General features: G+C 38.6%; 1 protein-coding gene across 1 annotated transcript; it reads right to left on the minus strand.

The window, feature by feature from the left end:
- Positions 1 to 215: 215 nt before the first annotated feature.
- Positions 216 to 6,309, minus strand: LOC130996590 (CAAX prenyl protease 2). Its single transcript, XM_057921887.1, has 8 exons — positions 5,972 to 6,309; positions 4,764 to 4,823; positions 4,410 to 4,622; positions 3,685 to 3,796; positions 3,337 to 3,408; positions 1,223 to 1,285; positions 1,047 to 1,124; positions 216 to 572 (listed from the first exon to the last, which is right to left on the minus strand). The coding sequence occupies exons 1-8, from the start codon at positions 6,236 to 6,238 to the stop codon at positions 439 to 441; spliced, it is 999 nt and encodes a 332-aa protein (XP_057777870.1). The 5' UTR covers positions 6,239 to 6,309; the 3' UTR covers positions 216 to 438.
- Between the last annotated feature and the right edge of the window lie 7,017 nt (positions 6,310 to 13,326).

A 13,326-nucleotide genomic window follows, 5' to 3' on the forward strand; every position in this document is an offset into this window, starting at 1 on the left:
TCCATAATCTTATAATAGAGATACAAGTACAATGATTCCAACTTGGTTCATTTTTTGGAAGATGAGTAATATGATGGCTGCCTACCTACTAATTGGAAAATTGAAATATGAATCAGAAAGTGAATCATTTGCATTTTCCACAGCTATTTAAATTTTGCATAAGTCATCATATGTTTTTGATCATTCGACCCCCTGCAAGGATGGTACAGCCGTCATTTCTTCTTGACTACAATTCTCATTAATTTACTAAAAAAATCCCACCATATCAAATTTAATATTACAATCGGATGGCCATTGTAAGCTCTAAGAAGATGGGTATAGATAAATACACATTCATATATGTTAGAGGAGGAGGCCTATAGATAGAGGCAAAATATAGCTAATAGCTAGCAAACTTTGACAATCCTCGGCACAGCAGCAGCTTCTTGCAAAATTTTGTTAGCTCCAACTGCAATATCTATGGCAACAGCTGCAATTGTCTGTTTTGTTGTTGTACAAATGCGGGTTCGTCAAAGGGAAAAGCATCCTGCTGAAACTGACCACCCCAATTACAAATACCAGACTCACCATTCCTGAAAACCATCAAATTTAAGGAATTTTACCATGAATTGTAACACAAAATAAACAGGATTGAACTCGCCAAAAAGAAATACAAGGAAAATAGTGCGAGTGGCAGAAATTATGAGTTGGGACAAAAGCCCCTTAAACATGTTAGTCAGTTAAAGAAAAATCACTCCAATAACCTGCTAATGGAGTACAAACAGATGTAAGAGGTCAATCTACACAGGCTAAGAGGTCCATATTCCATTTAGAACTGCAAATCCAATGCTTCGTTTGGCCAACTACTCAAAATCTTTCTACTCATAACCCGAGCAGTCCAAAGAGGGCTAAAATTCTTCTTCAGAATCATACATGTAGAAAACTTTATTTAAATTTGAAAGTTAGTGCTTCAGTGTCCTGAGTTTCCTTTTCCTGATTTGGAAGGGGAGAACGATGTTTGATTAAGGTCGGACAAAATTAATCAACTGGATGAGGGGTCAACTTACCAGATCTCCCAGAAAATATCACAGGTAAGCCCATAAAGTTGCAAAACATATGAGCAACTAGTGGAGCGGTTAAATGCCCTGCAATTAACAAAGTTCAAAAGTATCAACAGAATGGAATAATTCAGAAAAATGAAATGAAAAATCTAGTGAAGCATGTAGATCAAAAATTTACCCACCAGTACGAACAAGAAGAAATGATGCATATGCCCCAAAAATGACAGTGTATACTAACTGGAATCCTGAAAACCAACCAAATATGCAATAGATAACAAAGGATTAAATCACTAAAAGCCATGTTATTTCAACTTGAGGAATGACTCACACTCAGCATTGAAAATTTACTTAATGCTAAGAAACAAGCCACAAATTGATTGAAGCTGTTGTAGCATCCATCCAACTTTTTAAATAAACTAGAACATGACTTTAAATTCCCCATGAATCACACATTATAACATGGGTTAATTGCATGAAAATACACGAACTTTAGTCACTTTTTCATTCTGCACACCGACTTTGAAATTTACATTTTAAACCATGAACTTTGCATTCGTTCCATTTTTTCCTTAAAATTCACCTCCGACCATCGGAAATCTGAGGTGGCGCCTTTTGGCGCCACGCGTATGTGACACGTCATTAATGTGTGCTGACGTGTCTTTAATTTAATACTCTCTCTCTAATACTCTCTCTCTATCTACTTCTCTCTCTCTTTCTTTTCTCTCTCTCTCTAATATTCACCTCCGTCCCGCGCTTCCCTCGTCCCACACAACTCGAGCCGCCGCCGCCACTGCCGCCGCCGAGACCCGCCTCCACGTCGCCATAGACGACATCAAAGAAGCAAATAAACTTCTGAGAAAGATCGGTATAGTATCCCTCTCCGACGTCCATACCTTCTTCCCGGGCGAGGCACTCGACTGCTCGCTGCACATCCTCGCCACCAGCTTTACTCGTATCCAGCGGGTTTCAGCTGCAGAGTTTCGGATTGGAGGCTGCCGCAGATGGAGTTGGCTGATGAATCCCGCAGAAAGGCAGAAGAACAGAGAAAAGTTCAGGTGATTGTCTCTTGAGATTTTTGATGTCATTAGAAGAAGGTTTTCTTTTAATTTTACTCCATTTCTTCAACTTATGAATGCAGTTGGAGAAACGAAAGCAGGAGGATGAATTAAAGCAAGTCATGCAACAGGAAAAGCATTTGGAGCGCATCAAGGTATTAGATTGTTTCTCTTAGCATTAATTCTATTTTAGCACACTATTATCAACAGGAAAAGCATTTGGAGCACATTATTATCTTGGCATTTTCCCCGGAAAATCATAAATATTCTGTGAGTTGTTGAAGTTGTCTTGAACAATCTATAGCTGTTACCAAATTATGACACCACCAATATTCATTCTTCTGATCTAAGAAAATCTGTCTTCAAAATTTCTGTTGGCTAGAAGGTTTTACGTTTTTCTTTCCTAAAGGAACAATGGAAGAGTTCTTCTTCAAAGCGGAAAGAGAAACCGACTGAAGATGAGGAGGGGGGGAAAAAGAGGAGGAAAGGGGGAAAACGGAGGAGGAAAGATAAGAAATCACGCTATGAATCCGAGGAAGCAGAAGCTGAGGCAGACGATCAAGAGGAGATGGATTATGATGACAACAGGGAGCAGTATAATCAGACAAATGATGTCGACGACAAAGAAGACGCTCCTCAAGATCTTCTTGCAGCAGCTGGGCTAGAAGATAAAAGAGAAAAGTTGATGAAGAAACAAAAAGATGATAGATTAAGAGAAAAGTAGCCGAGCGACCTCCCCTCGACTGATCGTAGTTCAGAACAACGAAGCTGCCGCTGGCATCGGTGCTTGGGTTTGGAGTCCTTCTGTGGGCTTCTTTGACGTCGTCTACGGCGACGTGGAGACGGGTCTCGGCGGCGGTCCGTGCGGCGGCAGTGGCGGCGGCGGCGGCGGCTCGAGTTGTGTGGGACGGAGGTCAATATTAGAGAGAGAGAGAGAGAAAAGAAACAGAGAGAGAGAGAGAAGTAGATAGAGAGAGAGTATTAGAGAGAGAGTATTAAATTAAAGACACGTCAGCACACATTAATGACGTGTCACGTACGCGTGGCGCCGAAAGGCGCCACCTCAGATTTCCGATGGCCGGAGGTGAATTTTAAGGAAAAAATGGAACGAATGCAAAGTTCATGGTTTAAAATGTAAATTTCAAAGTTCGTGTGCAGAATGAAAAAGTGACTAAAGTTCGTGTATTTTCATGCAATTAACCCTTATAACATCTAATGAAGGAGGAGGAAGCACACAATACCTACAACTTGACAGGCTTTGAGCAAGCTGCAGTTCCTTTGGAGATAGAACTCCAGTAAGTGGTTCAGATGAGCTGCAACAAAACAAAGTAAGACCACCTATCTGATTAACCTTCAGCATACAGATAGAAACATCTAAATCAAGCCATGTCTATAGCGAAAGTTTCCAGTAGGAGAGGGGCCTGAAACTAAGAGGAGGCAAAGGGTATAAAGACAAATATAAGCTAAAATAAACAGCCTGCCCTCTCACGATAAAGGCATACAAATGTTAATAATGATAACACATTCAGTCTTTGGCTTCAGAGTTGCATCAAATTTAAAAAAATGTGTGTATCTTATATCCTACTCACCTAAACTGAAAAATACTGGACAGAGAAATATAGCAGTATAGGTACTGAATCCTCCACACAAAAGCAAGGGAATCATACACGCTCTGAAAACCAACTCTTCTGTAAGTGGTGCCTGTTCAAAAAATGAGACTGAACATATTAAAATTGAAAGTTGAATCTTTATCTACAAGAATCATAGAAGCCAGGAACTGATTGTCTGTGACCTAAAACACGGGAGTCCAGATATAAGGCAACAGGCTTTGGTTCAATACGTTCAATCAACACGCATGTTCGGTAAACCACCCACCACCACAAATGGGTTTTAAGGAGAAGTACAAAATTGCTATAGTTCAGATAACAGAAAAAATAAATCCCTGTGTATTAAAGCAGAAGGCCACTAAAATTAGTGTCATGCTCATGCAATGCTCCATGAAAATTGACAGTATCAAAATGAATGCGAAGAATTAACACATTTCTGCCTACCTAATAATTACCAATTAAAAAAGTATGATAACTTCCAGACTTCAGATGGCTTAAAATCCCTTCCTTTGCGTAACATCATATCTCCACTAAAATCTTATTTAAGGATCAAGAGTTAAGATGTAATATGCACTGATTGCCTCCAGAGCTAGTATAGAATGATTCAAGAGAAACCAGATATATCTGCCATACAAACGAAACAAAATGGGTTGCGAAGAACACAGTTGGGGCATAGAACTTAGAACAACCAAACCAAGAACACTAACCACAAAATAGTTACGCCAGGATGACATGCAGGAAGCTGTTGAAACTACCCCATCAATTATCTTCAAGAAAATGCTCCTTATACATGCAACTGACAGATCTCCACCACTATCCAAATATTCTTTGCTAGTTTGAAGCATAGATAAAAGCTTCAAGGCAAAGGAACCAGAGTACATCAGTGCAGTCAGTGAAAGCGGGTAGGCCAGAGCTTGCCACTGTTAATACAGAAAATTGCATTGAGCAATCAGTCACCCTTTTCAATCTGCAAAAATCAAATGTAAAAAGACAATAATGCTATATCCAAATGCATTGGCCTGTGTAATTTTAGAATAACTATTTTCATGCAAAATACTCACAATGTGATCCATTCTGATGCCATACACACCGAGCAGATTTGATGCATCCAACCCTGTTATCTGGGACCAGAAAGCAATAGGTATAAGATAAATAAACAAGACAGATAATTTGAGAAAATTCTCTAGTGGTTAGGAATGGATAATCCATGAAGAACAAAGAAGTCGGGGGTTCATAAACTGCGTCGTGATCAACTGATGTAAGGGCAATAGTAGTGACTTTGCATCCCATGTCAACCTTTACAAACTATGGAATAAGCAAAAGTTATTATTACTGAGAATTAGTACAGCAAAAAGTAAGGTTAACTAGCCAGAGAAGTTTTAAAATCTAAAAGCAAGAAAAGAGCACGAAACACTTATATATGTGTATCAAAACAAGAATGAGCCAGAAACACTTATATACTTAATCTGTACCAGGTATAAAGTACATAACATCACTGGTCAACATTAGATCTGGCTGAACTGAAAGTCATTACTGATCAATATATGGATCCACCTAAAATATAAGTTGTCGTAGGAATGCTAATGTGTTGGACCAACAAGTTAAAACAGTTAAGAAACAAGAAACAAAGACAATATCATTGGCTCGTAACTGCTTCCTGTTGTAATAGACAAGCGCACCCCCCCCCCCCCCCACCACACACACACACACACACACACACACACAACAAAAGATTAAAATACATGAAAAAACGAGGAGAAAAGTGGATCACTATAACTCCGCCTCAGGCCATGGAAACATATATATCCTTACCTGGCTATACTTATTGACATTCTTTACATCTCTTTCATTTAAAGGTCAAAACTGATTTGAGTCTAGTTCAAAATAGAAAATCCATTAGCGTAGGGCCGCCGTCAAATTGGAGCGACTTCGCATAAAGCACAACATTAAAGATGAAATATCCACGATGAAAATACCCAACTGTCAATTAGATCACGTCAACAATTCAAAAATCAATCTAACTACTCTTGACAAGATACCTTCGACATAAAATCCCCTTCTATTCAATTTTTTGCAACATAATTTAAAGCATTTGATTAGTTCACTTGGCGCACAGATGAACGGAGAAAAAGAGAACATCATGGAAAGCAAACTTACCACCCCCAAATAAGATTCTATCACCAAATTACTAAAGCAAATGGGGAGATTGAAAAGTACTCAAGCCAAGCATAGAAGCATACAAAATGCAAGGTAAAAAAAGGAGGCTTACGGGGAGAATCAGGAAGGCTACGATCATAGAGACGATTGAAGATACGGCAGCGCATAAGAACCGTCGTGTGAGAAAGGAATTAGAGGAATTGGGCGGGGGCAATCGAAGAATCAGCGTTGGAGAATATAAAATTGCAACGTAGAACACAGCCATGCCGATGCACGCTGCCACCGCCGCCATCTTCGTAACGCCGGCGCCGGCATCTTGCCGTTCCAGTGGCGCCGGATTATTATAGTCGATCATATTCATATACAACAGTGCATACATACAAAGTCGGTGTATGTATAGGTGCTTCAGTTGCACGCAGTGACTGAGAGTTGACTTGTAGAGAGTGACTATCGCTTATTGGGCCAATATTTTTTCCCATATTTGTTTCTAATTGGGCCGAGACACCGCCTTCATCTTATTGGACCTGTACATGATATGTGCCGTGTAAAAAAGAATATAATTTATAACTGGTTGATTCTATTACTCGCTCTCAATTAATTAATATATTTAAATAAATAAAGATTAAATATAATCTACATATAAATAAATATAAAATATATTTTAATAAATAAATATTTCATATACAAACATAGAAAAAAAAAGTTGTAAAAAGTAATGGAGAGAGAAAATAACAAATTTTAAAAAACTCATAATTTTTCTTAAATTTATTTTTGATGATTTTTATATCAAAAGATCTTTTCACGAACTTAAATTTAAGATGAATATTGAATATTTTTTTCATTAATCAAATAAGACGATATTTAAAAAAACAAAAAGAGAAGAGAAAAAATTGATAGGAAGAGAGAAAAAATAATGAAAAAATTGGTGGAAGAAGAGAGAGAAAAAAGGAGGGAAGAAATGGAGGGAAAAACTCATCTTTTATATACCATATAGATAGCTACTATTTAAAATAATAATTAAAAATTTATTTTATATTTTACCTTATTATTAAATTAGATTTTATTAAAAAAAAACAAAAGAAAAAAAACCTAAAAACCCTTGAAAGCATAAGAAAAGCAGACTAAGAGTCGAACCTCGTTAAAACATTGTTAAGGAAAACTAGGGCTGTCGAACGGTTCGGGTTCGGTTACCCGTACCCGAAATTTCGGTTACCCGAACCCGAAATTGCCATATTTCAATAACCGTTCCCGAACCGTTTAAGGAGTTCGGTTATCCTAATAACCGCTTCGGTTACCCGATTCGGTTATTTGGGTATCCAAAATACCCATTTAAAAAATTAAATTCAAATAAATACACTATGACTCGCCGAATTTGATGTGGAAAAAACGTATGGCACTGTATAAAAATATGATATGTGTATTTTTTGTGTTTTCAGAACTACCAATGTACTAAACCACTAATCTTGCCCACACGAGTTTCCATCTTTCCACCAAAACAGCAATTAGTTGATGGAAACTGATTCAACAAAATGATATGATTTTTGCTACCAATGTACTATACTGATTCCACCAAAACTACCAATGTACTAAACTCATTAACTGATTCTACAAAATGATTCGTCTAAATACATTAATCTTCATCTAAATCAGACTTTCGAATCAGATTCATGATTCACGATACTCTTAATATTTTCCACATAATAAATAAACACTTCGAAAATCAACTAACAAGACTCTTACTGGGCGGCGGAAGGGCGGAAGACGGTCGGCGGCGTGGTGCGGCGAAGTGGTGGAACGGCCTGAACTGGACTCGCGCTTAGGGCAGGCCGGCTGGAAGCATGGAATCACGAAAGAAGCAGACGGAGGCCGACGGACGGAGGTGTTCGCTATTATTTTCACCACGCCGCAAGTATACGGTGTAGTTGCAATATAAGGGAAGCAAGGTCGTATTCCACAAGGATTGGTGAATTTAAACTTCTAAATATTATTAATAAGTTGTTTTCAATCTATTTAGACAACCAAAGTTGAAGAGATATTAAAGGTTAAATCAAAGTTAAATTAAAGCAAACAAACTAAATAACAATAATACAAACTTAGTTAATAAATTGGGGAATGACTCGAAGGAAAGTTATCCCAGGGACTAGATTTCGATGGATCGTAATGAACTTCAATCTAAATCAATATAAATCTTGATATGGCCTACTTATCTAAGGACGATCTCCCCATTAGTTTTAGCCCCCTCCCGGACGACTAAAACAGTAGATTACGGGTCATAATTGCCGTCCCCGGTCAATTTCTAACCTATAACTCCCAATAGCTCAAAAGATCAATAAGCCCTCACCCACCTCTCAACCTCCCGGTTTATTGAGATGATATGTATCAAACTCCTATTCTATTGTAATTATCCTCTCCCGATTCAAATTCACAAATTAGAAATGCACAAAAGGTGGCCAACCAATCATACAAGAGATAAATCCAGGGTTTGAAAAGATAACAATAAGCACAATAACAAAGAAATCAATCCATTACAAATCCATCTAATCTAATCCCTAAGATAAGGGATTTTAGCCAAGCATATTCATAATAAAAGCAAATCTCAAGTCATAAGAAAACATAAATAAAGATATAGAGAGATAGAGATTCATAGACAAATCCTATAATCTTGATCTTCAATCATGTGGTCTTGATGAGCTCCTTTCCAAGTCTTCCCCTTCTTTATTTGATTTTGGTGTTGTTCTAATGTGTGGAAGAGAGAAAATGTAAGAAATGGAGGCTAGGGTTTGGAATTGGAGTGTTGGGGAAGATGAAAGATGTGTGGGAATGGTGAATGATATGAAAAGAGAGGGAAAAATGGGTATTTGGGGGCTGAAATCGTGTCTGGGCCCCACCAAAACCATCAATTCCGTGTTTCTCCCGCGGTCACGGCCGTGACCGCGGCGTAGGACCGTGGGGGAGCTTTTGGAGAGGCCCGCGGTCGGGCCCGCGGCCGCGGCCCGGACCGCGGGTGAAATCTGTATGAAAACGCCCAGGAAGCCGTGGTCATGCCCGCGGCCGCGGGTGGTGACCGCGGGGCCCTGGGCTCCTTGCACAGTCCGCTTGTTTTGCTCCGTTCTCCCTCGTCCGGACTCGGATTTGGTCGCCGTTTGCGCTCACGGATTCCTCTCAAGACGTACTTCAATATAATGTCTTCAAAATCCTCTAATTAATCCTTGATTTTTCCTGAAGTCACTCCAAAACTACACAAAGGAATCAAATCTTCATAAAACTCAACATTAGGGTACAAACACGCATTGACAAGCAAAACATGAAGGGAAATGACAACAAATCATGTGGAATTGAGGTACGAAATCCATGTTTGTGAACCCCCCAAACTTAAAGCGTTGTTTGTCCCCAAACAACAAAGAGAAGAGAAATAAAAGATAACAAACATGTGAGAATGAATTGGTGTCATTTCAAGGGCTTCAAATTTTTCAAAAATCTTTCAAAAGTGTATCACAAGTAGAAATGCATTCCAAGAAGTCACAAGTGATAATGAGTTCAACATTAAAGCCTCCAAGCTTGAATCCTTACAAATGTGGATGTTTCAATGATGCACTCAACTCTCAAGTGTTTAGATTGGACGTGTTTGCACTCAAATCAAATTGAATCATGTATGCAATCTACCATAGGCTTGCCATTTATCCTAACTCTCTATACTTCAATGTGTTATAAATAATGATCAACAAGGGCTTTTCTTGGGTTGTAATGAGGGTTCTTTGGTAAGGTTAGTAGTTTTTTAGGCAAAGTGACTCATCCCACAATCTAATAATCACAATGAACAAATCAAATTCACCATTTCTCTTTTCTAATCAATCAATAACCAATATCCCCACATTTCTTCTTTTTCACCCTATGAATACTTATCAAGACCATGATTCAAAAGACAAATCACTCCCCTTTATGCTCTTTTATTCACATTCATTTTGCTCTTTTTTTTTCTTTTCTTTTGGAGCTCATAGGGGACTAGTGATTTTCACTCAATCAAAGTATGACAAGCAATTTCAATCATTTCCCAACCATTTTCATCAAAGAAACCACCAACAATCTAAGTTCTACCCCTTTATTGTCAGTTAATTCAAAGAAATGCTATAAGGCACAAAGAAGGTAAACTAGGATCATATGAGAATTTGGATACAATTTAAGTCAAGTGGCTAACAAGGATGACCTTAAATCACTTCAATATTAACAACACATCTACTTTTATTTTCAAGAGAGGACTCATGGCAAGTTCTAGAGACCAACATACATGCTCAATTGATTTACACTCAAGAACAAAATGAGATTGTAAATGTATGACAATCAAAGGCTCAATTCTCACAAGCTCATTTTCTTTTTCAAGTTCTTGGAGGTACAACATTTAGCTCATTGTCACAAGTTCAAACTCTACATGCAAAATCAACAAGTGACACAATAATTTCTTTTCAAAAACAACATTCATATCATAAGCCCAACACACATTTCATCCAACTTATGTTTTTCAACAATCAAGCTCAAAAACAAAAGACAAGGAAAAGCTCAAAAACATAGACAAAACTAATTATTGTAACATAACTAAACTAAAGTAACTAAACAAGAAAATAAAAATAAAAATAAACAACGGATAAATGAGATAAGTAACCCATCTTCACCCTCCCCCCAAACTTATTCACACAAAGGAGAAATAAGTTTGGACAAAGAAGAAAATGGCTACTTATCTCGTACTCACAAGGAAGGTGGAGGCTTAGGCGGTGGCCATTTTTCATCAAATTTGTATGCTCCATCCGTTGCCACCCAAAAATATGGTGGCTTTGCAATTCTTGAGACATCCCGGGCGTCATGGTAATCTCGTTCACCATCTAGAGTATCACCACACTCAAACAATTCCTTATTAGACAAATCGAAGTGAAAATCAAAAGATGAAGATAAATAAAAGTGAAAGAAGCAAGCCTTCATAGAATCGCCCGTGTCGAGGTAAGGATCGACAAAATTTTTGACTTTGCTTTCTTTAAAGCTTGTGAAATCTTCATCTTTTTGGAATTGTAGAGGTTGTGTCGGAAAAGTTGGGCTCTCGACTTCAAGGGGTTTGGAGAATTGATCCTCATCTTCTTCATACTCTTCTTCAACTTCTTGAGGCTCTTCACTTAGCATTGGCATTGGTTCCTCATACAAGGTTCCATTTTGAAGGCTAATGGCCATGCACAAATCATCAATTCGCTTTTGATTTTCCATAGTGGTAGCTAAAGACCTTCTTTGCTCTTCTAGCATAACCTCCGATTTTGCTAGACTTTTTTCTATCCAAGCTTGTGTAGCTATGAAGCATTGAAGGAGATCGTCTTTTGAATTTGATTTCTCCTCTTGATAGTATCGATTTCCCCCTTGGAAGCCTTCTTGAGTGGAATAAGAAATTTCATAATTCCAACTATTGAAATGGTCCTCATACTCCAATGGTAATTGCCACTCCATGGCATTGCACCCCATGTCATAAAAGTCACCATATGAAGGAGTTAGATGGAACACTCCTTGGAGAGATGGTTGCCCATAATTTCTTTTGGCTTCTAAAACACGCAACTTAAGTTGCATCATCGCCAATTGAAGTTGGAGTTCCTCAACCAACTCATTCCTTCCATCATCCATTTAATTTTTTTTTGGTGCCGCTTCTTCGGTTGTGCGGCAATTTTCTCTAACAAAAGTAAATAAACAAATAAATAAACTAATATATAAAAAAATATCTAAATTAGATAAAAGCAACTTTACATAATATCAAAAGTAAAAACTCAACCAATCCCCGGCAACGGCGCCAAAAACTTGTTCGCTATTATTTTCACCACGCCGCAAGTATACGGTGTAGTTGCAATATAAGGGAAGCAAGGTCGTATTCCACAAGGATTGGTGAATTTAAACTTCTAAATATTATTAATAAGTTGTTTTCAATCTATTTAGACAACCAAAGTTGAAGAGATATTGAAGGTTAAATCAAAGTTAAATTAAAGCAAACAAACTAAATAACAATAATACAAACTTAGTTAATAAATTGGGGAATGACTCGAAGGAAAGTTATCCCAGGGACTAGATTTCGATGGATCGTAATGAACTTCAATCTAAATCAATATAAATCTTGATATGGCCTACTTATCTAAGGCGATCTCCCCATTAGTTTTAGCCCCCTCCCGGACGACTAAAACAGTAGATTACGGGTCATAATTGCCGTCCCCGGTCAATTTCTAACCTATAACTCCCAATAGCTCAAAAGATCAATAAGCCCTCACCCACCTCTCAACCTCCCGGTTTATTGAGATGATATGTATCAAACTCCTAATCTATTGTAATTATCCTCTCCCGATTCAAATCACAAATTAGAAATGCACAAAAGGTGGCCAACCAATCATACAAGAGATAAATCCAGGGTTTGAAAAGATAACAATAAGCACAATAACAAAGAAATCAATCCATTACAAATACATCTAATCTAATCCCTAGGATAAGGGATTTTAGCCAAGTATATTCATAATAAAAGCAAATCCCAAGTCATAAGAAAACATAAATAAAGATATAGAGAGATAGAGATTCATAGACAAATCCTATAATCTTGATCTTCAATCATGTGGTCTTGATGAGCTCCTTTCCAAGTCTTCCCCTTCTTTATTTGATTTTGGTGTTGTTCTAATGTGTGGAAGAGAGAAAATGTAAGAAATGGAGGCTAGGGTTTGGAATTGGAGTGTTGGGGAAGATGAAAGATGTGTGGGAATGGTGAATGATATGAAAAGAGAGGGAAAAATGGGTATTTGGGGGCTGAAATCGCGTCTGGGCCCCACCAAAACCATCAATTCCGTGTTTCTCCCGCGGTCACGGCCGTGACCGCGGCGTAGGACCGTGGGGGAGCTTTTGGAGAGGCCCGCGGTCGGGCCCGCGGCCGCGGCCCGGACCGCGGGTGAAATCTGTATGAAAACGCCCAGGAAGCCGCGGTCATGCCCGCGGCCGCGGGTGGTGACCGCGCTGCCCTGGGCTCCTTGCGCAGTCCGCTTGTTTTGCTCCGTTCTCCCTCGTCCGGACTCGGATTTGGTCGCCGTTTGCGCTCACGGATTCCTCTCAAGACGTACTTCAATATAATGTCTTCAAAATCCTCCAATTAATCCTTGATTTTTCTTGAAATCACTCCAAAACTACACAAAGGAATCAAATCTTCATAAAACTCAACATTAGGGTACAAACACGCATTGGCAAGCAAAACATGAAGGGAAATGACGACAAATCATGTGGAATTGAGGTACGAAATCCATGTTTGTCAGGAGGCCGGCTCACGGAGGCGGTCACAGCGTCGGATGGTCGGAGAGGGTGGAGGCAGGCTGAAGAGCTGACGGGATTTAGGAGGGAGGAGGCGGGCTGAACAGCTTAGGGTTATCTAACTTCTACTAATTTTTAACTTACAAATATAATTATATATATATATAT

The sequence above is a fragment of the Salvia miltiorrhiza genome, chromosome 8, assembly GCF_028751815.1.
Source record: "Salvia miltiorrhiza cultivar Shanhuang (shh) chromosome 8, IMPLAD_Smil_shh, whole genome shotgun sequence".
Lineage (NCBI taxonomy): Eukaryota > Viridiplantae > Streptophyta > Magnoliopsida > Lamiales > Lamiaceae > Salvia > Salvia miltiorrhiza.